Below are 22,931 nucleotides of genomic sequence, written 5' to 3' on the forward strand. Positions count from 1 at the left end.
TTTTCTCCAATGTAATCTGTATTCAATGCCTGTTTAGGTTTACAGTTAAGATCAGAAGTTAGCCGAGTATAGTAGCTCACACCTGTAATCCCAGCACTTTTTGGGAGGCTGAGGTGGGAGGATCACTTGAGGCCAAGAGTTTAAGACCAGCCTGGACAACATAGTGAGACCCCATCTCTACAAAAAAATAAAAATCCTAGTGTGGTTGCACGCATCTGTAGTCCCAGCTGCTCCAGAGACTGAGGTGGAAGGACCACTTGAGCCCAAAAGGTTGAGGCTGCAGTGAGCTGTGATAGCTCCATTGCACTCCAGCCTGGGCAGCAGAATGAGATCTTTTCTAAAAAAAAAAAAAAAAAAGAACTTACTGGTCTCTCTTCTTTTTTGGTGTTTGAGAAAAATTACATCTCTAGTCTTTATATTTAAATAACTCATTCATTACTTCACTACTTGTCCAAAGGGAGTGAATAGGTGTTGGGTATTCCATTGCAGTTTACAAGGTGTGACTGTCGAGTGTCATGACTGCCTTACAGTTTTTCTTGCAACATAAGACCAGAATGTAGGTTAATGATGTCACCTTAAAAGAAATGACTTAATTAAAAGAAGATATTCAAATGGCCAATAGGTAATATGAAAAAATGCTCACCATCACTAATAATCAGAGAAATGCAAGTCAAAATCACTGTGAGATACCACCTCACCCCAATTAGAATGCCTGTTATCAAAAGACAAAAAAAAAAAAAGCTGGCAAGAATGTGGTAGAGAAAGGGAAATTGTATATATTGTTGGTGGGAATGTAAATTAGTATCGCTATTATGGACAACAGTATGGAGGTTCCTCAAAAAATTAAAAATAGAACTACCGTATGATCCAGCAATTCATCTACTGGGTATATATCCAAAGGAAATGAAATCAGTATGTCCAGGAGATACCTGTACTCTCATGTTAATTGCAGTGCTATTCATCATAGCCAAGATGGAATCAGTCTAAGTGCCCATCAATGGATGAATGCATTTTTTAAAATGTGGTATGTATGCACAATGGAATATTAATTCCACCATTAAAAAGAATGAAATACTATCATTTATAACAACATGAATGAACCTAGAGGACATCATGTTAAATAAGCCAAACACAGAAGAACAAATACTGTGCAATCCTTTTGTAGTTCATAAGTGAAATGATTGGGTTTTCGTGTTCCTTTGTGAGATTTACCGCCCTCAAACTTTGTTACAGCGTCAGCACATTACCCATCTGATGTGAAGACAGAAAATATGGTGAGGGCACAAATATGACATCATCTCATTCATGTGGGATCTTAAAAAGTTGATTTCATAGAAGTAGAGAGTAGAACAGTGTTTACCAGAGGCGAGGGAAAGGTAGAGGTTGGTCAGCAGGTACAGAATTACAGTTAGATAGGAGGAATAAACTCTGGTGTTCTGTTGCACAGTAAGGTGACAGCAGTCCACAACCATTTATTATTTACATCAGAATAGCTAAAAGAAAGGATTTTGAATGTTCTTAACCCAAAGAAATAACAAGTGTTTAGGGTGATAAATATGCTAATTATCCTGATTTGATCATTACACAGTGATACGGAAGTATCCTTGTATATATGTATGTCAGTATATATGTGTCAAAATGTCATACTGTACCCTCTAAATATGTGCAATTATATGTCAATTAGAAACAAAATCTTAATGAAAAGAAAACACTTCAGAAAGTATTTCTTAGTCTAAAGACATTAGCATTGTTAAAAACATTTTGGGAATTAGAACCCAGAGCCACACTCTTTTTGATTAGTTTTAGTGATTGGATGATTCCTCATCCTTACCAGGAGCTAAGCCTGGTTTAAAAAAAAAAAAATAAAATCTAGTTGATCAAGTTTGTTATTAGCATTTTTGGTCAAAACTAGATGGGGCTCTGTATTAAAATGATTGACCTAGGAGTTAGATAATTTCCTCCAAAGGGTAGCTGCAGGAGGCCACCCAGAGATGAATGCTGCCATTACGGTAACTCCTGTGGACAGTGTACATTTTGATGTATAGGTCCTGACTGGGTATTTTTGCTTGTTGTCATTTTTCAGTCTCACTGCTTAGGCATCCTGCTCTGAAAAACAAAGGCATATTCACATAGACCTGAATCAGATTTCAACTCTCTTATTTAATGCATGGCTTAGGATAAATAATTTCAACCTCACTGAACCTCAGTATCCTCCAGTGGTGGAAGATACCACCACTTTGATGGCTTTTGTGAGGGTTAGATATAAAATATGTCAAGTGCCTGCCACTGGGACTAGCAACATGGTAAATATGTTTTTAAAGTTGTTATTTTTTAAACCATATTTTTACTGTTATTCTGTGGAGGAAGAAAACTCTTGGTATGCCAGATTTCCAGAAGGAAGAAAAAAATCAGCCTAATGATTTAATCATATAAAGCACTCGTTCTCAACTTGACAGTACTGGAAATACAAATGCCAAATACTCAAATCCCAATGCCAATACTCGCCCGTGGAAATATCACTGCCTGGACCCTACCCTTTTTCCCCAAGAGCTTCTGATACAGTGGGTCTAAGCTGAGTCTTCCTTCCACTTCTTCCCTGCATTGGAATTTTTTTAAAGCTCCTGTGTGATTCTAATGTACAGCCAGTGTTGAGAATCTGTGATGAAGAGCACTAGTTTTCAAATTTGGGTTTCTGATTTTGGGGTTTTTTTGGTCTAGTCCTGTTTTGGCACACATATGGAGGTATAAAGAGGAGCTTTTTAATGTCAGTTTTTTTTAGCATCCCCCACATGTGCATGATAGAAGTTATATCCATTGATGGAGAAAATAGACATACATGGACCAGAAATGCAAGCCTATTAGAAGTTAATATGGAGGATTGTAGATGTATGTTAATAGTTACTATTTCAGCCTTTTCCCCTTTGGTTGATTAAAAATATACAGTGCTAATTTCCCAAAGGTTAAAACATTGGTCAGTTAGTTGAGGTTTATTTTGCTTTATTTTTTCCTATATAGGTGGAGCTGTTAATTAATTAGGCTTTGTATTTTATAAGAAAGAAATCTCCATCCTGGCCAGGCGCAGTGGCTCAAGCCTGTAATCCCAGCACTTGGGGAGGCCGAGACGGGCGGATCACGAGGTCAGGAGATCGAGACCATCCTGGCTAACCCGGTGAAGCCCCGTCTCTACTAAAAAAAAATACAAAAAGCTAGCCGGGCGAGGTGGCGGGCGTCTGTACTCCCAGCTACTCGGGAGGCTGAGGCAGGGGAATGGCGTAAACCCGGGAGACGGAGCTTGCAGTGAGCTGAGATCCGGCCACTGCACTCCAGCCCGGGCGACAGAGCGAGACTCCGTCTCAAAAAAAAAAAAAAGAAAGAAATCTCCATCCTGAGGGTACAGCTAGTATGTAAAACTTACTTGTTATTAAATAGTTAATAGACTTTAAAATCATTTCTTCAGTTTTCAGTTAAAAATATGTTAACATATTACAAATTCTTTCTGCATCTGAAGGGTTTCCTCTGACTTATGCTCCTAGACTGTTAGATTTGTTTGTAATAGAATAAAATATAACATTGTCTTTTGCATATCTTCACAGAAAAGATCCAAGTGCTTTCTTTTCATTTCCCGTAACTGATTTTATTGCTCCTGGCTACTCCATGATCATTAAACACCCAATGGATTTTAGTACCATGAAAGAAAAGATCAAGAACAATGACTATCAGTCCATAGAAGAACTAAAGGTAACTCTTCAGTCCTATATACACAAAATCTTGGTAGAAATCTGCATATCTGATATTCAGAATCTTTCTCATTGACCTTTTATTTTGCAAAGAATTGAGTTTATTTTAAGATCCAATATCTTTGTGTTTTTTTTGCTTCAGAAAACTTTTTATGAACTTGGTGATGGAAAACCAGATGAAATAGGTCATCTGATATCTTTCATTCATAATTATTTTTGTCTTTAGTGAAATTTTGAGTTTGATATGTGTTCCACAGTATATTTTTTCCAACCTTAGAGTGAAATTTTTAGCTTTAGATCAATACAAGTAAAATTAATATTTTAATGAAAGTTGAGGGTATTTTCTATTTCTAGACGTATAAGGTATGCATATTGTATTAGTCCATTCTTACACTGCTATAAAGAACTGCCTGAGAGTGGGTAATTTATGAAGAAAAGAGCTTTAATTGACTCACAGTTCCAGAGGCTGTACAGGAGACATGGCTGGAGAGGCCCATGGAAACTTACAGTTGTAGTGGAACATGAAGGGGAAGCAAGCACATCTTCACATGGCAGCAGGAGAGAGTGAAGGGGGAAGTGCTACAAACTTTCTTTTTTGTTTTTTTTAAGATGGTTTACATTTTTTTAATTAAGTTCTTTGTTTTTTTGTTTTTTTTTAATTTAAGTTCTAGGGTACATGTGCACAACATGCAGGTTTGTTACATATATATATGTGTGCATGTTGGTGTGCTGCACCCATTAACTCATCATTTACATTAGGTATATCTCCCAATGCCATCCCTCCCCCCTCCTCCCACCCCACAACAAGCCCCAGTGTGTGATGTTCCCCACCCTGTGTCCAGGTGTTTTCATTGTTCACTTCCCACCTCTGAGGGAGAACATGCGGTGTTTGGTTTTCTGTTCCTGTGTTAGTTTACTAAGAATGATGGTTTCCAGCTTCATCCATGTCCCTACAAAGGACGTGAACCCATTCTTTTTTATGGCTGCGTAGTATTCCATGGTGTGTATGTGCCACATTTTCTTAATCCAGTCTGTCATTGATGGACATTTGGGTTGGTTCCAAGTCTTTGCTATTGTGAATAGTGCCGCAATAAACATACGTGTGCATGTGTCTTTATAGCAGCATGATTTATAATCCTTGGGGTATATACCCAGTAATGGGATGGCTGGGTCAAATGGTATTTCTAGTTCTAGATCCTTAAGGAATCACCACACTGTCTTCCACGGTGGTTGAACTAGTTTACAGTCCCACTAACAGTATAAAAGTGTTCCTATTTCTCCACATCCTCTCCAGCACCTGTTGTTTCCTGACTTTTTCATGATCGCCATTCTAACTGGTGTAAGATGGTATCTCATTGTAGTGTTGATTTGCATTTCTCTGATGGCGAGTGATGATGAGCATTTTTTCATGTGTCTGTTGGCTGCATAAATGTCTTCTTTTGAGAAGTATCTGTTCATATCCTTCACTCATTTTTTAATGGGATTGTTTGATTTTTTCTTGTAAGTTTGTTTGAGTTCTTTGTAGATTCTGCATATTAGCCCTTTGTCAGATGAGTAGATTTTCCCCCATTCTGTAGGTTGCCTGTTCACTGTGATGGTAATTTCTTTTGCTGTGCAGAAGCTCTTTAGTTTCATTGATCCCATTTGTCAATTTTGGCTTTTGTTGCCATTGCTTTTGTTGTTTTAGTCATGAAGTCCTTGCCCATGCCTGTGTCCTGAATGGTATTGCCTAGGTTTTCTTCTAGGGTTTTTATGGTTTTAGGTCTCACATTTAAGTCTTTAATCCATCTTGAATTAATTTTTGTATAAGGTGTAATGAAGGAATCCAGTTTCAGCTTTCTACATATGGCTAGCCAATTTCCCAGCACCATTTATTAAATAAGGAATCCTCTCCCCATTTCTTGTTTTTGTCAGGTTTGTCAAAGATCAGATGGTTGTAGATGTGTGGTATTATTTCTGAGGGCTCTGTTGGGTTCCATTGGTCTATATCTCATGTTTTGGTACCAGTACCATGGTGTTTTGGTTACTGTAGCCTTGTAGTGTAGTTTGAAGTCAGGTAGCGTGATGCCTCCAGCTTTGTTCTTTTGGCTTAGGATTGTCTTGGCAATATGGGCTCTTTTTTGGTTCCATATGAACTTTAAAATAGTTTTTTCCAATTCTGTGAAGAAAGTCATTGGTAGCTTGATGGGAATGGCATTGAATCTGTAAATTACCTTGGGCAGTATGGCCGTTTTCACGATACTGATTATTCCTATCCGTGAGCATGGAATGTTCTTCCATTTGTTTGTGTCCTCTTTTATTTCGTTGAGCAGTGGCTTGTAGTTCTCCTTGAAGAGGTCCTTTACATCCCTTGTAAGTTGGATTCTTTGGTATTTTATTCTCTTTGAAACAGTTGTGAATGGGAGTTCACTTATGATTTGGCTCTCTGTTTGTCTCTTATTGGTGTATAGGAATTCTTGTGATTTTTGCACATTGATTTTGTATCCTGAGACTTTGTTGAAGTTGCTTATCAGCTTAAGGAGATTTTGGGTTGAGACAATGGGGTTTTGTAAATATATAATCATGTCATCTGCAAACAGGGACAATTTGACTTCCTCTTTTCCTATTTTAATACCCTTTATTTCTTTCTCCTGCCTGATTGCCCTGGCCCACTCCAACACTATGTTGAATAGGAGTGGTAAGAGAGGGCCTCCTTGTGTTGTGCAAGTTTTCAAAGGGAATGCTTCCAGTTTTTGCCCATTCAGTATGATATTGGCTGTGGGTTTGTCATGAATAGCTTTTATTATTTTGAGATACGTCCCATCAATACCTAGTTTATTGAGAGTTTTTAGCGTGAAGGCTGTTGAATCTTGTCAAAGGCCTTTTCTGCATCTATTGAGATAATCATGTGGTTTTTGTCTTTGGTTCTGTTTATATGATGGATTACGTTTATTGATTTGCATATGTTGAATCAGCCTTGCATCCCAGGGATGAAGCCAACTTGATCGTGATGGATAAGCTTTTTGATGTGCTGCTGGATTTGGTTTGCCAGTATTTTGTTGAGGATTTTTGCATCGATGTTCATCAGGGATATTGGTCTAAAATTCTCTTTTTTTTGTTATGTCTCTACCAGGCTTTGGTATCAGGATGATGTTGGCCTCATAAAATGAGTTAGGGAGGATTCCCTCTTTTTCTATTGATTGGAATAGTTTCAGAAGGAATAGTACCATTCCTTTTTGTACCTGTGGTAGAATTTGGCTGTGAATCTGTCTGGTCCTGGACTTTTTTTGGTTGGTAGGCTATTAATTATTGCCTCAATTTCAGAGCCTGTTATTAGTCTATTCAGGGATTCAGTTTCTTCCTGGTTTAGTCTTGGGAGGGTGTGTGTGTGTCCAGGAATTTATCCATTGCTTCTAGATTTTCTAGTTTATTTGCGTAGAGGTGTTTGTAGCATTCTCTCATGGTAGTTTGTATTTCTGTGGGATCGGTGGTGATATCCCCTTTATCATTTTTTACTGCGTCTATTTGATTCTTCTCTCTTTTCTTCTTTCTTAGTCTTAGTCTTGCTAACGGTTTATCAATTTTGTTGATCTTTTCAAAAAACCAGCTCCTGAATTCATTGATTTTTTGGAGGGTTTTTTGTGTCTCTGTCTCCTTCAGTTCTGCTCTGATCTTAGTTATTTCTTGCCTTCTGCTAGCTTTGGAATGTATTTGCTCTTGCTTTTCTAGTTTTTTTTAATTGTGATGTTAGGGTGTCAATTTTAGATCTTTCCTGCTTTCTCTTGTGGGCATTTAGTGCTATAAATTTCCCTCTACACACTGCTTTAAATGTGTCCCAGAGATTCTGGTATGTTGTGTCTTTGTTCTCATTGGTTTCAAAGAACATCTTTATTTCTGCCTTCATTTCGTTATGTACTCAGTAGTCATTCAGGAGCAGGTTGTTCAGTTTCCATGTAGTTGAGCAGTTTTGAGTGAGTTTCTTTTCTTTTTTTTTTTAATCCAAAATGTATTTATTGAGATGGTTTCCCACTCATCTTGATTCAGAGTGCTTTTAGTGCTGCTCCTTCCTAAAGGAACATCCTTCTGTAAGCCTTGCTTTTCCTCCTGTAGGGTGGCAGAGGACAGTGGAGCAGCCAACACACGAAACTACCGTTTGTGCATGGCTAAAGATCATGGTGATTTTATAGCATCCTGGGCATTTCACATCCATGAAGTAGGAATTGGGGCTCTGCACCAGGCGTTTCTTCTTGTGTTTCCTCTTCTCTTCTGGGGAGGGATGAAGGAGATCCTTTGCGAGAGGCGTGTTCTCGTGTGGGTAGGTCATCACTGCCGGAAAGGCAAGTGAGTTTCTTAATCCTGAGTTCCAGTTTGATTGCACCGTGATCTGAGAGACAGTTTGTTATAATTTCTGTTCTTTTACATTTACTGAGGAGTGCTTTACTTCCAACTATGTGGTCAATTTTGGAATAAGTGCAATGTGGTACTGAGAAGAATGTGTATTCTGTTGATTTACAGTGGCGAGTTCTGTAGATGTCTATTAGGTCCGCTTAGTGCAGAGCTGATTTTAATTGCTGGACATCCTTTTTAACTTTCTGTCTTGTTTATCCGTCTGATGTTGATAGTGGGGTGTTAAAGTCTCTCATTATTATTGTGTGGGGGTCTAAGTCTCTTTGTAGGTCTCTTAAGGACTTGCTTTATTAATCTGGGTGCTCCTGTATTGGTTGCATATATATTTAGGATAGTTAGCTCTTCTTGTTGAATTGATCCCTTTACCATTATATAATGGCCTTCTTCATCTGTTTTCATCTTTGTTGGTTTAAAGTCTGTTTTATCAGAGATAAGAATTGCATCCCCCTGCTTTTTTTTGTTTTCCATTTGCTTGGTAGATCTCCATCCCTTTATTTTGAGCCTGTGTGTGTCTCTGCATGTGAGATGGGTCTCCTGAATACAGCAAACTGATGGGTCTTGACTCTTTATCCATTTTGCCAGTCTGTGTCTTTTAATTGGAGCATTTAGCCCATTTACATTTAAGGTTAATATTGTTATGTGTGAATTTGATCCTGTCATTATGATGTTAGCTGGTTATTTTGCTCAGTAGTTGATGCAGTTTCTTTTTAGCATCGATGATCTTTACAATTTGGCATGTTTTTGCAGTGGCTGGTACCAGTTATTCCTTTCTGTGTTTAATGCTTCCTTCAGGAGCTCTTGTACGGCAGGCCTGGTTGTGACAGAATCTCTCAGCATTTGTTTGTCTGTAAAAGATTTTATTTCTCCTTCACTTATGAAGCTTAGTTTGGCTGAACATGAAATTCTGGGTTGAAAATTGTTTTCTTTAAGAAATATTGGCCCCCATTCTCTCTGGCTTGTAGAGTTTCTACTAGGAGATCCGCTGTTAGTCTGATGGGCTTCCCTTTGTGGGTAACCCGACCTTTCTCTCTGGCTGCCCTTAACATTTTTTCCTTCATTTCAACTTTGGTGAATCTGACAATTATGTGTCTTGGAGTTGCTCTTCTCAAGGAGTATCTTTGTGGTGTTCTCTGTATTTCCTGAATTTGAATATTGGTCTGCCTTGCTAGGTTGGGGAAGTTCTCCTGGATAATATCCTGAAGAGTGTTTTCCAGCTTGGTTCCATTCCCCCCCTTCACTTTCAGGTATACCAATCAGACATAGATTTGGTATTTTCACATAGTCCCATATTTCTTGGAGGTTTTGTTCATTTCTTTTCACTCTTTTTACTCTTAAGCTTCTCTTCTTGCTTCATTTCATTCGTTTGATCTTCAATCACTGATACCCTTTCTTCCATTTGATCAAATTTGGCTACTGAGCCAAATTCAAATGACGCTTATGCATGCGTCACGTAGTTCTGGTGCCATAGTTTTCAGCTCCATCAGGTCAGTTAAGGTCTTCTCTACTCTGTTTATTCTAGTTAGCCATTTGTCTAATCTTTTTTCAAGGTTTTTAGCTTCTTTGTGATGGGTTTGAACATCCTTCTTTAGCTCAGAGAAGTTTGTTATTACTGATTGTCTGAAGCCTTCTTCTCTCAGCTCGTCAAAGTCATTCTCCGACCAGCTTTGTTCTGTTGCTAGTGAGGAGCTGTGTTCCTTTGAATGGGGAGAGGTGCTCTGATTTTTAGAATTTTCAGCTTTTCTGCTCTGTTTTTTCCCCATCTTTGTGGTTTTATCTACCTTTGGTCTTTGATGATGGTGACGTACAGAAGGGGTTTTGTGTGGATGTCCTTTCTGTTTGTTAGTTTCCCTTCTAACAGTCAGGACCCTCAGCTGCAGGTCTGTTGGAGTTTGCTGGAGGTCCACTCCAGACGCTGTTTGTCTGGGTATCACCAGCGGAGGCTGCAGAACAGCAAATATTGCAGAACGGCAAATGTTGCTGCCTGATCCTTCCTCTGAAGCTTTGTCTCAGAGGGTCACCCGGCTGTATGAGGTGTCAGTCGGCCCCTACTGGGAGGTGCCTGCCAGTTAGGCTACTCGGCGGTCAGGGACCCACTTGAGGCAGTCTGTCTGTTCTCAGATCTCAAACTCCATGCTGGGAGAACCACTGCTCTCTTCAAAGCTGTCAGACAGGGACGTTTAAGTCTGCAAAAGTTTCTGCTGCCTTTTGTTCAACTGTGCCCTGCCCCCAGAGGTGGAGTCTACAGAAGCAGGCAGGCCTCCTTGAGCTGCAGTGGGCTCCACCCAGTTCAAGGTTCCTGGCCGCTTTGTTTACCTACTCAAGCCTCAGCAATGGTGGATGCCCCTCCCCCAGCCTCGCTGCTGCCTTGCAGTTCGATCTCAGACTGCTGTGCTAGCAGTGAACGAGGCTTCATGGGCATGGGACCCTCCGAGCTGGGCACGAGATATAATCTCCTGGTGTGCCGTTTGCTAAGACCGTTGGAAAAGCACAGTGTTAGGGTGGGAGTGTCCTGATATTCCAGGTACCGTCTGTCACGGCTTCCCTTGGCTAGGAAAGGGAATCCCCCGACCCCTTATGCTTCCGGAATGAAGTGATGCCCTGCCCTGCTTCGGCTCACACTCCGTGGCTGCACCCACTGTCCGACAAGCCCCAGTGAGATGAACCCAGTACCTCAGTTGGAAATGCAGAAATCACCCATCTTCTGCATCGCTCACGCTAGGAGCTGTAGACTGGAGCTGTTCCTGTTTGGCCATCTTGGAACCTGTCGCTACACACTTTCAAACAACCAGATCTTGTGAGAACTCACTATCATGAGAACAGCAACGGGAAAATCTGTCTCCATGATCAAATCACCTCCCACCAGGTCCCTCCCCCAACATTGGGGATTACAATTCAACATGAGATTGGGGTGGGGATACAGTGCCAAACCGTATCACATATACTCTAAAGTAAAGGATAAATTGACTTGTCCAGAAATACTAAAGAGAGGTTTAATTACATTTTCCAATTTGATGAAAGTTAATTGCTTTCTTGAGTTCATTTTGGCTCTATTTGTTGAGCATATTTTCTTCAGCTTTAAGAAGAGAATAGAAAATTTACAAGGACCTGAAAGCTTCTAAGATAATATATATGTCTGTTATAGATGAGGTTTTTCCCATTTGGGGGAATGTCCTGGTGTGTGTTGATTTCAGGGAAAGGAACCATGTATATTAAAATTTACTATGTATTCAATAGCCACAAACTTAATTGGTTTAGATAATATCTGTTTTATCTCTACTTCTTTTACATAACCATGGTAGTGCTCACTTGACCTAGGGGTTAGACCCTAATTGGTTACCCTAATTAGTTATTATCCTAAAAATAAAATAAGATAGTGTCTTTACGGCCAGGCACAGTGGCTCACGACTGTAATCCCAGCCCTTTTGGGAGGCTGAGGCGGGCAAATCACGAGGTCAGGAGATCAAGAGATCAAGATCATCCTGGCTAACACAGTGGAAACCCTGTCTACTGAAAGTACAAAAAAATTGGCTGATGGTAGTGGCGGGCGCCTGTCGTCCCAGCTACTTGGGCGGCTGAGGCAGGAGAATGGTGTGAATCCGGGAGGCAGAGCCTGCGACAGAGCGAGACTCCGTCTATTAAAAAAAAAAAAAAAGAAAAAAAAGATAATTTCTTTACCTAGTCCCTTTTTTCATCCACATATTGATAAGCAGAGATTTATGAAGAATACCAGTGTTTAGTGCCCTTTACTATTGAGTTTATAGGTAATATTCCATTTTCTCCAAAGAACCTGAATTACATTCTCTCTTAGAGAAATGGAAACTTGTCCCAACTTTTTATCTGGTGAAAATTAGGCTAAAATTGTTTATTTCCGCATATTGCTGACCTTACCATTGCTTAATGGAAAAGAATTTCACAGCTTTTTGGGTTTTTTTCTTTTTGTGAATGATTTTCTCTGATCTTTCTCTTACAGTAAGAAGAGTAGAAGTGTGTCCCCAGAGTGTTTTTAAGCAGGTTAGGGTTTATCATAATTGAAAGGAATTGGTATCTTAGCTCTTTAGAATTTCTACATTGCCACTTTTTTCTAGGGAAAGCTCAACAGCCTAAAGTAATATTTATTCAGTTCATTTGGTAGTTGAAATAAAATATATGTGTGTGTGTGTGTGTGTGGTGTGTGTGTGTGTGTGTGAAAAGTGTGCAGGAAGACACAGCTTTTTGAATGACCAGTGCCGTCACACACAGTTCAGTAAAGACCAGCACATTGTGTTAAGATTTAAGGAATCACTTTTCGATCTGCCATCTGCGGTGGAGCCGCCACCAAAATGCAGATTTTCGTGAAAACCCTTACAGGGAAGACCATCACCCTCGAGGTTGAACCCTCAGATACGATAGAAAATGTAAAGGCCAAGATCCAGGATAAGGAAGGAATTCCTCCTGATCAGCAAAGACTGATCTTTGCTGGCAAGCAACTGGAAGATGGACGTACTTTGTCTGACTACAATATTCAAAAGGAGTCTACTCTTCATCTTGTGTTGAGACTTCGTGGTGGTGTTAAGAAAAGGAAGAAGTCTTACACGACTCCCAAGAAGAATAAGCACAAGAGAAAGAAGGTTAAGCTGGCTGTCCTGAAATATTATAAGGTGGATGAGAATGGCAAAATTAGTCGCCTTCGTCGAGAGTGCCCATCTGATGAATGTGGTGCTGGGGTGTTTATGGCAAGCCACTTTGACAGACATTATTGTGGCAAATGTTGTCTGACTTATTGCATCAACAAGCCAGAAGACAAATAACTGTATGAGTTAATAAAAGACACAAACTAACAAAAAAAAAAGATTTAAGGAATCTACAAATTGCTTTGATAAGTCAGTCCTGTGCTCATTAGAACAGTTCAGTACTCTTGCCAGTTCATAGGCCCATTATCTGGCCAATTATAGGCCAAATGGTCACTTAGTTTGAGTATATGTAGTAGTCTAGTGTCTCGCTTCACTTGCGTCCCATGCCCCCAGATACATACGTAGTTTTATTTTGTTTTGTTTTGTTTTGTTTTTGAGACCGAGTCTCATTCTGTTGCTCAGGCTGGAGTGCAGTGGCATGATCTTGGCTCACTGCAACCTCCACCTTCAGGGTTCAAGCAATTCTTGTGCTTCAGCCTCCCGAGTAGTTGGGACTACAGGCATGTGCCACCACACCCAGCTAATTTTTTTGTATTTTTAGTAGAGACGGGGTTTCATGGTGTTGCCCTGACCGGTCTCAAACTCCTGGGCTCAAGCAGTCCACCTGCCTCAGCCTCCCGAAGTGCTAGAATTATAAGGGTGAGCCACTATGCCCTGCCTAGTAATTCTTAACAGAAGGGAAGCTTTTCCAAATATCTGTAACAGATGTCTTTAATCTAGGGTCCTTTGGGTACCATGATGAGCCTTTAGAGGGACCAAGAACCTACTAAAATTACATGAAGACTTTTGTGTTCAACTGTGTGTGTATGTGTACTTAAGGAGTGGTCCCATAGCTTTCATCAGATGCTTAGAGATCCAGGATCTGGCAGAGTCCTAACTGTTTATAGAGTCATGGCCCAAACTGAAGATCCACATATACTTCATCCACTTTAATACCAAATTTATTGCGACCCTTCAATCAGTCTTACATACTTTTACATAGAACTCAGTCTACTTATTTTTGTTCTATTTAAGTGTTCTAACCTGTCATTACTATTAAATAGTGGAATTTGAATGTTTTTGTTTTTTAGAGAAATTTGTAGGGGGCAGATTCTGTTTTCTTCGGTTTTTCTTTTAACTTAGTAAGGCCTTGGCATAATGAATCGCACATTTATAGATGTAAAAATTACTTAACCATGAAAGCATGCAGTGGGGTCAAGTTCTCCAGCACATACGCAGACTTTGAAATTTAAGCCAAAAAGACAGTTTTGGTAATTTGGCTACTCCAGTTACATGTTTTAACTCCTTGAGGTTGTATGGTTTATTTCACATTGGCATGGTTTTGCAACATTCTACGAATTATGTTTAGTTTATGATAGTATCCAAACACATAAAAATAGTGTAAATGTTTTAACATTTTTTGCTCAGTTAATGTGAATTTGGCAGGAAATACTGCGATAATTTAGGACTGCTCCGTTTTCAGTCAAGATCTGAAATAAAATGTTCAATTCCTAAATGGAAATTTAAGATGTTTGCTTTAAAGCTAAGAGTAATATTTTTTTTAATTACATGAACTACTCAGCTAAGATCATTACATATGAAATAGAAGTATTTTCTTCACATTTTTTTTTATGTGCAGTAAGATTATACTGAAGAAACCCATTTAAAAGTTTCATTGTGGGATCTACAGTTTATGTGCAGGTACTATAAAATATTTAAGAATTTGGGAAATAAAATGGCATATTTAAATACGTTTAGCAGTATTTGTTTTGTTGGTGAGTCTTAAAACTTAATAAATTGCTGTTAGTATTGTTTAGTAAATAGTGAAAGAAAGGGATGCTGTTGCTTTTTAAATTTTTAGAGGACCTGTATGGTTTTAACCTGGGGGTGTGGGGTAGTTTGTTTTGCATTAATTCATTTTCTCCCCTAATATTCTTTCTGCAGGATAACTTCAAACTAATGTGTACTAATGCCATGATTTACAATAAACCAGAGACCATTTATTATAAAGCTGCAAAGAAGCTGTTGCACTCAGGGATGAAAATTCTTAGCCAGGTAAGGGAAACTCTTTGTCATAAATAATAGTTATTAAAATCTGTGTCCCTGTTTGTTGGCCATAGTAATACAGATACAATACAGTATTTATTTTATTAGCAGGTTATATTAAAGTAGAAAATACTAAATGAAAAAAATTTTAATAAAGAGAAGAAAAGACAGGAAAATCCTTACTTGGAATCAGTACAAATAAATATTGGCATTCACTTGTAATTATCTCTTTAGAGATAACACATCAGCTTGAAACATCAGCCTGAATTCCAGGATAAGACTGGCTGACTTGTGAGAACTCTGAAGAGGAAAGCTCTCTGTTTGCATTTGTAGGGGTGGAATCTAATGTTGGTCAGTCCTGTCAGAAGCACAGAATTTCTAGTAAGAAAATACAGTCATGAACTGCATAATACTGTGTATACAGACTGCATATACAATGGTTGTTCCATAAGATTGTAATGCTGTATTTTTACTGTACTTTTGCTATATTTAAATACACAAATACTTAGCATTGTGTTACAGCTGTCTACAGTATTCAGTATGGTAACATGCTGTACAGGTTCCTAGCCTAGGAGCAATAGGCTATATCATTTAGCCAGTTGTCTGGTAGGCTATACCATCTAGGTTTGTGTTAAGTGTACTCATTGATGGTCACACAACAAAATTGCCTAACAGTCCATTTCTCAGAATGTATCCCTTCATTAAGCTACATGTGACTATATACAAATGAGAGGCCGGGCGCGGTGGCTCAAGCCTGTAATCCCAGCACTTTGGGAGGCCGAGACGGGCGAATCACGAGGTCAGGAGTTCGAGACCATCCTGGCTAACACGGTGAAACCCCGTCTCTACTAAAAAATACAAAAAGCTAGCCGGGCGAGGTGGCTGGCGCCTGTAGTCCCAGCTACTTGGGAGGCTGAGGCAGGAGAATGGCGTAAACACGGGAGGCGGAGCTTGCAGTGAGCTGAGATCCGGCCACTGCACTCCAGGCTGGGCGACAGAGCGAGACTCCGTCTCAAAAAAAAAAAAAAAAAAACAAATGAGAAAAAATTCAAAACTGTCTCAAAACCACCTCTCCACAAGAGCAGACTCTTCCTTAAAGGATAAGAATTAATGCATAGTAAGACATTTGAGGTCAGAGAAGTGTATGCGTAGGCACAGACACATCATCATCAAACTGCAGGAAAGAGCTTAAACGTGAGATACTGTACACAGTGGCAAAAATTACGAGTATCACCAGGAAGACAGTTGATAAAAGGCTTTGAAGGGTAAACTGAGATGATCACTGTGCATCCGCTAGAGAAAATAACTCACAAGATAAGCCATATCTTTTGAGGTTTTTCTCACCACTCTGAGTGGGAGAAACCTATTAGTAAGAGACCTCTTTAGGGAACGAATCAAGGATGATCCTGGCACCATACTGTGGCAGGCAGGCAGGCAGAAGAGAGTTTTAATTTTAGCTCTCTTCCACTAACTTGCGGACCTTGGGCAAGACATTAACTACCCTGGGACTCAGTGTTCTCATCCCTGAAGAAGGGTTTAGTCTGTGATCTCCAAGATGATTTTTAGCATTACTGTTCTGATTCTAGATAAGAGGTAGAGTAGAGAGGATATTATGAAAAAGAACCACAAGGTAGGACAGGGATTTTGCAAAGAAGAAATGAGTGGGTATGAGACACTGGTAGAAGGAGAAAGGAATCAGAGTCGAGAGCTTAAGCTCACATTCAGGGGAGTTAAAGGATGATAAAAATAAGTCGTGCATCTGCATATGGTTTTCCGATTTTTATGGTGATTCATTTTTCTGTATTACAGTTTTACATTTAAAGAAATGCCTTGGTGTGCAGATGTCTGAGTGTCTGTGTGCTTGGCTGAGAGATTCTTGGATTTGCTTAACTAGAGAAAGAAAAACATGTTTGAATTGTTGATTATTCTTGCGCTCCTAATATTTAGACAACATCAGTTCCCACCCTTTCCTAAAGACTTGGGAAACTAATGGAAACCAGTTACCCATCTTTGACAACATTTGCAGAGGGAAGAGGAATATGAAATGTTTACCCATTCTTTGCAGGAAGACTCAAAATCTAGAACCACGCCATGTTCCAGGTTTAAAGACCTGGAAATGCTTCTTGTTACTGCATTTGAAGTAAAAATGCATTTAACAGATGCAGCCTTTAGTCACCCCAAAATATGTACATTGAATTGGGTGGTGGGAGCCTAATTTTTAATGACCTTTGAGTTACCACTTCCTTAAGTAATGTAGTTAATACAACAAGCAAAAGATTCCATTATCTCTTGAATTTTACTGGCGTGTGGAATGGTTGAAAGCACAGAAAATAAAATTTTCTTCTTCACTTTCCCTTCCCTCTCTCCCTCTTTCTTTCTCTCTCTCTGTTGTCTTCCTTTTTTTCAGAGCTTTTGCTGTTGAGGAGCCCCACCCATCCTGTGTTATTAGCTTCCTGTTGACTGTTCTCTCCACCCTACATGGGAGGGGTCGTCACAACAGTGATTTTTAAACGTTTAAATTTAGACCTTTTGAGTTAACTCTTCTAATAGTTTGTGCTCCAAGAGACCCCAGCACACCCTTCCATGAATGGTGTCTTTTCAAAGATAACTGTTTTTAAATGTTCGTTGAAAAGATTGTAGAGTAGTCACTCATTTTTTCAGTTATACTCAAATAGCAACTATTAGTAGACGTGTTATTTTTATAAAGAATGAACAGATGAGGACAGGCGCAGTGGCTCACGCCTGTAATCCCAACACTTTGGGAGGCCGAGGCGGGCGGATCACCTGAGGTCAGGAGTTTGAGACCAGCCTGACCAACATGGAGAAACCCCGTCTCTACTAAAAATACAAAATTAGCTGGACGTGGTGATGCATGCATACCTGTAATCCCAGCTGCTCAGGCGGCTGAGGCAGAAAGGTTGAACCCGGAAGGTAGAGGTTGTGGTGAGCCAAGATCATGCCATTTCCAGCCTGGGCAACAAGAGCGAAACTCCCTCTCAAAAGAAAGAATGAACAGATGAAGAGTAACTTTTTATCTCCTAAATAAATACTTGAGTAAAATGCTACATTGTAGTACAAACAATACTATTCGTAGCATAGTGGTTTTGAAATCAGACCAATCAAAGTTCAAGTCCTAGCTCTACCCTTTGGAAGCTATGTGACCTTAGCCCAGGTAACCTTTCTCAGCCTTTTTCCTGTCCTGTAAAGTGGGGATAATAATAGTACTTACCTCATAGAATTGTGTCTGGTACATGGGTAAGCACTAAGTAAATGTTAGCTATATTATTAGCAAAGAACCAGCCCTGTTAGCCATTTAATATTGTAAAATTGAAGATCAGTGATATGCTGACCTGGAGGCATTTTAATTACCAAAAAAAGAAAAAGACATTGCTTTCAAAGGAAAATTAAACTTCACTCTTTCCTGGGACTTGTTTCAAGGTTTAGAAACTTCCTCTAATTGAATTGATTTTGTGCATGTCATATTTTTTAAAATCCCAAAGCGTTCTTAATGTAAGTTCTGCTTTATAAAATTATACAGTGTAAATAAATTATTACCGAGAACTTACAAAAATAATTAAACTAATATTTTTAATGTAGCAAAATAAAACGTGTTTTTAAAAATCAAATAAGATTGCTTTTTGTTGTTGTTGTTTGTGTTTTTTGTTTTTTTGAGACAGAGTCTCACTCTGTCACCCAGGCTGGAGTGCAGTGGCGCAATCTCGGCTCACTGCAACCTCTGCCTCCCGGGTTCAAGCGATTCTAATGGATTTGGTTTTTAAACGATACAATTGATTTTGTCAAGGATTCAGAGAAACTTTCAAACACTAATGTAAATTAGTATGTAAATTAGTATACCTTTTCTGGAAGGCAGTAATTATCAAAAGCCTCAAAAATACTCATTCCCTTTGACTTTGTTTCCTTTCTAAGAGTTTGTCCTAAAGAGATAGTGGTTCCTAGAGAGATTTATTTATAATGATGTTTATGGTACTTTTATTTATAATAGTGGAAACATGGAAATCTACATGTTCAATCATAGGCCATTAATTAAATCATGATGTAGATGTGGGATTAAATAGTTATTAAAATATTTAAAATATCTATTGAAATGGAGAGGAAATGCTTATAATTTATTAACCAAAAAAATGCTTTTTACTAAATATTCAGTATAATTCCATTTGCTAAGATATGTAATGGTTGGAAAAGTACCGGAATGATAAACTTGTTAACACTGTTCTTCTCTGGATGATACATTAAGAAGATTTTTATTTTCTTCTCTACCCATATTTTTATTTGTCCACAATAAAATATATCGCTTTAATGGTTTTAAGATTAAAAGTCCAGTAAAAAACAGCAAGAACTATGTTCGTGAGGATCTCACCATCTGCACTACTAATAGAGCGTGGTGTGATGAGGAAAGGCCCAACATGAGTGACAGCAAGCCTAGTCTTAGTTGCTGGTTTAGTGACCTTAGGTGAGTCATTTGTTGTTTCTGGGCCGCGTTATTCTTGTTTGAATGGCCTCTGGTTTTTTCTAGTTTTTAGTTTCTGTTACTCCACAGAAGTCTTCCCTGCTGTTGTTGTGCAACCTTAAGGAGATTGCACTCTATATTTTACCCAGTGATAACTCTCAGAGTAACAGGCAAGGTAGTCAGTAGAAACAAATATGCCTTCTTAAAATTTACGCAGAAACCTCAAGCCCTTAACTACAGTGAAAATTTCACAGCGCATCATTGCAGCGGAAAATTAAGCACATGTTTCACAGAAGGGAAACAAGACTTCTTTCGTTAGTGAAACCATTTTGCACTCTGAGGAAGGAACTATGCCACCAGCCTGTCTTCTCCTTAAGGCTTGTTGTTTTCACACAGAGTGAAATGCCAGCGTCATCAGTGAGCACCCCGGGCTACCAGAATAGAGAGGAACTTCACACGCTCACATGCCCTAGGCTTTGATACACCTAACAGTTCTTAACTGTCAAAAGATAAGCCAGTCTGTTAAACACAAAATGTTAACACACCATTAAACTAAATTTTACTCTTCCAATTCAGTACTTCAAAGAATACTTCGTCTTAATTCATACTTTCTCCTCTCAACTTTCTGATAGGGCAATAAAGTTGTAAAGCTTTCTGTGAAGTTGGAAATTAAATTTTAAGAATTGAAGGTATAGGCATTATCATGGTTTCCAAATACAATACTCTCTTGGTATATGATTACATTTCATTGTTTTTCTTCCCTGGTTAATGACAGAATAAGTACAAACTCCTGTGGGGAAAAAAAAATGCTTTACTTTAAAAGTTAATGACAAACATATAATAAGAATATTTTCGAATATGTTTAGGAAAGAATTCAGAGCCTGAAGCAGAGCATAGACTTCATGGCTGACTTGCAGAAAACTCGAAAGCAGAAAGATAGAACAGACACCTCACAGAGTGGGGAGGACGGAGGCTGCTGGCCGAGAGAGAAAGAGGACTCTGGAGATGCCGAAGCACATGCCTTCAAGAGTCCCAGCAAAGAAAATAAAAAGTAAAAGATCTTTGGGATGTTAAGGTCAAACTGTCTTCTTCAAGCTAGTAAGGGGGAGAAATACTGATTCAGGGCCTGACCTGGGAAGACCAAGTGCTAGTATGTCCGTAGTGGTGGTGTTTGGGCATGAAAGTCCATTTTGATGGTGTGATACCCCTCTTCTCATATGAAGCACTATATGGGATTGTCCAAACAGTTCAGAAAGCAGTTCTAATGTGTATTCTTACTGAAGTAGTTTTAAAACCTATAAAGTATCTTTTGGGACTCATATGGTCAGTGAGTTTATTTAAATAGAACTGTTTGTTTTTAAAAAAAAAAAAAATGCGTAGTCATTACCTCCTTCCATAAAGCAGCAAGGAGCTCAGTGGGAGCACAGTCACTGCTGTGTCTTAAGCAGATGAGCTGTCACTGCAGCGTGCCCATGTTTTCCACCCAACATCAGCTGGTGGGAGCAACACTGAACCACTGTTCCACCCAGGCAGCCACCTGTGAAGCTGGCAGCAGCCGCGTCTGCTCACTCACACCACTGGGAGCCAGCCCTGACTGCTCACTGCCAGCTCACTGCCAGCTCACTGTCAGCACCTCACTGCCAGCTCACTGCCAGCTCACTGTCAGCACCTCACTGCCAGCTTTGAGGAAGGTAGTAGTTAGCAGTTTGGGATTTTTGCTGTCATAATGCAAAGAAAGTAGTAAACTAGTGACAAGTTTTTCTTTGTTCTAAGATTTACACACTTCAGTACTTGTTTTAAATTTAAATTTTAAAAATCAACCTTCAAAAGAACAATGGTATATTCTTCTCCCTTACAAAGTAATGTTTGAAGTAGAACAAATTTTTTTGTAAGTTCCCAGAAAAACGTTTAACACAAGTAACACTGAACAGAAAAAGGTAGGGAAATAGCATGTTAGGTGTGCCTTACTGTTTCTGTTCTTTAATTAGAGACCCTTAACCAGGTCATCAAGGAAATAAGTTTCAATGAGTGACTGTAGTCCAAATGTCTCCACTTTAGTTGTATTCATATTTAGAATTCATTTGAATGTTTTCATCTTATCTTTGTTTTTTTTTTACTTAGTATTAATGTGTGTTTTCAGGAAAGACAAAGATATGCTTGAAGATAAGTTTAAAAGCAATAATTTAGAGAGAGAGCAGGAGCAGCTTGACCGCATCGTGAAGGAATCTGGAGGAAAGCTGACCAGGCGGCTTGTGAACAGTCAGGTGATTGAGCTTTGCCTTTCTTTTCTCTACCTACTGATTTGGGACATCTGAAACTTTTAGTTTTTAAGTTGCTTGCGTATTTTTAATCCATGTCTGCCTTAGAGCTCTTCATCAGTATAATACTTAGCAGGAAAAAAATTAATAACAGACAATTCCCTACAATGGATTTATCAGATTGTTAAATGCGTTTTCAACTCATGATATTTTCAACTTACAATAGGTTTATTGGATGTAACTCCATTGTAAGTTGAGGACCATCTGTGTTCATTTATAAAGGACATGATTAATCTTACCCACTTTTACTGGATTTTTTAAAAAGGAAGTTATAATATGTTCTAAAATGGGAACATGAACTACATAATTTAAGTTTACAAGAAAACATTTGTATTCTGGTCTTTTGAAATCATATTGTTTAGCACATTGGTTTTATTTATTTAATTTTAGATTCAAGGGGTACATACACAATTTTGTTACATGGGTATATTGCATGATGCTGAGATTTGAGCTTATCTTGAACGCGTCACCCAAATAGTGAACATAGTACCCAGTAGGAAGTTTTCGAACCCTTGCCCCCTTCCTTCCCTGCCCCCTTTTAGCATTTCCAGTGTCTGTTCTTCCCATTTTTGTGTCTGTGTGCACCAGTGTTTAGCTCCTACTTTTAAGTGAGAACATGCAATATTTTTCTGTTTTTGCATTAATTTGTTTAGGATAGTGGCCTCCGTCTTCATCCATGTTGTTGCAAGGGACATGATTTGATTCATTTTTATGGTTGTGTAGTATTCCATGGTGTGTGTGTGTACTGCATTTTCTTTACCTAGTCCTTTGTTGGTGGGCACCTAGGTTGATTCTTTGTCTTTGTTGTGCACAGTGCTGCAGTACACATACAAATGCATGTATCTTTTGAGTAAAATGATTTTTTTTCCTCTGGGTACATACCTAGGATTGCTGGGTCAAATTGTAATTCTATTTTTAGTTCTTTGGGAAATCTCCAAACTGCTTTCCACAGGAGCTGAACTAATTTACATTCTCACCAACAGTGAGCATTCCCTTTTCTCCACAACCTTGCCAGCATCTCTTATTTTTTTGAGTTTTTAGTAATGATATCATATGGTATCTTATTGTGGTTTTGATTTGCATTTCTCCAGTGATCAGTGGTGTTGAGCATTTTCTCAGACGTTTGTTGGCTGCTTGTATGTCTTCTTTTGAGTAGTGTCTGTTCATGTCGTTTGCCCGGTTTTTAATGGGGCTATTTGTTTGTTTCTTGTTGATTTAAGTTCCTTACAGATACTGAGTATTAGTCCTTTATTGGATGCGTAGTTCACAAATATATTCTTCTGTTCTGTAGGATGTATCTTTACTTTGTTGATAGTTTCTTTGGCTG

The 22,931-nt window shown here is 38.9% G+C and overlaps 2 protein-coding genes, 1 non-coding gene and 1 pseudogene across 5 annotated transcripts in view; 3 read left to right on the forward strand and 1 right to left on the reverse strand.

Annotated features, from left to right (window-relative positions):
• BRD7 (bromodomain containing 7) overlaps window positions 1–22,931 on the forward strand; it is a 56,836-nt gene that overhangs the window by 20,392 nt on the left and 13,513 nt on the right. For both annotated transcript variants that reach the window (XM_010376373.2, XM_010376375.2), the window contains exons 5-8: window positions 3,594–3,738; window positions 14,717–14,827; window positions 20,153–20,337; window positions 21,427–21,550. In XM_010376373.2, the coding sequence (XP_010374675.2) occupies window positions 3,594–3,738; window positions 14,717–14,827; window positions 20,153–20,337; window positions 21,427–21,550 (565 nt within the window). The remainder of the gene's footprint in view (window positions 1–3,593; window positions 3,739–14,716; window positions 14,828–20,152; window positions 20,338–21,426; window positions 21,551–22,931) is intronic.
• On the forward strand, window positions 1,154–1,257 carry LOC115895362. The gene has a single exon (XR_004055564.1). It is a non-coding gene; the product is annotated as a small nucleolar RNA U13 (small nucleolar RNA).
• Window positions 7,768–8,036, reverse strand: LOC115895249 (40S ribosomal protein S27-like). The gene has a single exon (XM_030925213.1). It carries the CDS (start codon window positions 7,924–7,926, stop codon window positions 7,768–7,770), a length of 159 nt encoding a protein of 52 aa, XP_030781073.1. The 5' UTR covers window positions 7,927–8,036.
• Window positions 12,410–12,951, forward strand: LOC104672567 (annotated as a pseudogene). The gene has a single exon (XR_749408.2). The product of XR_749408.2 is annotated as a ubiquitin-40S ribosomal protein S27a pseudogene (transcript).

Source organism: Rhinopithecus roxellana, chromosome 20 (genome assembly GCF_007565055.1).
Source record: "Rhinopithecus roxellana isolate Shanxi Qingling chromosome 20, ASM756505v1, whole genome shotgun sequence".
Taxonomy (NCBI): Eukaryota; Metazoa; Chordata; class Mammalia; order Primates; family Cercopithecidae; genus Rhinopithecus; species Rhinopithecus roxellana.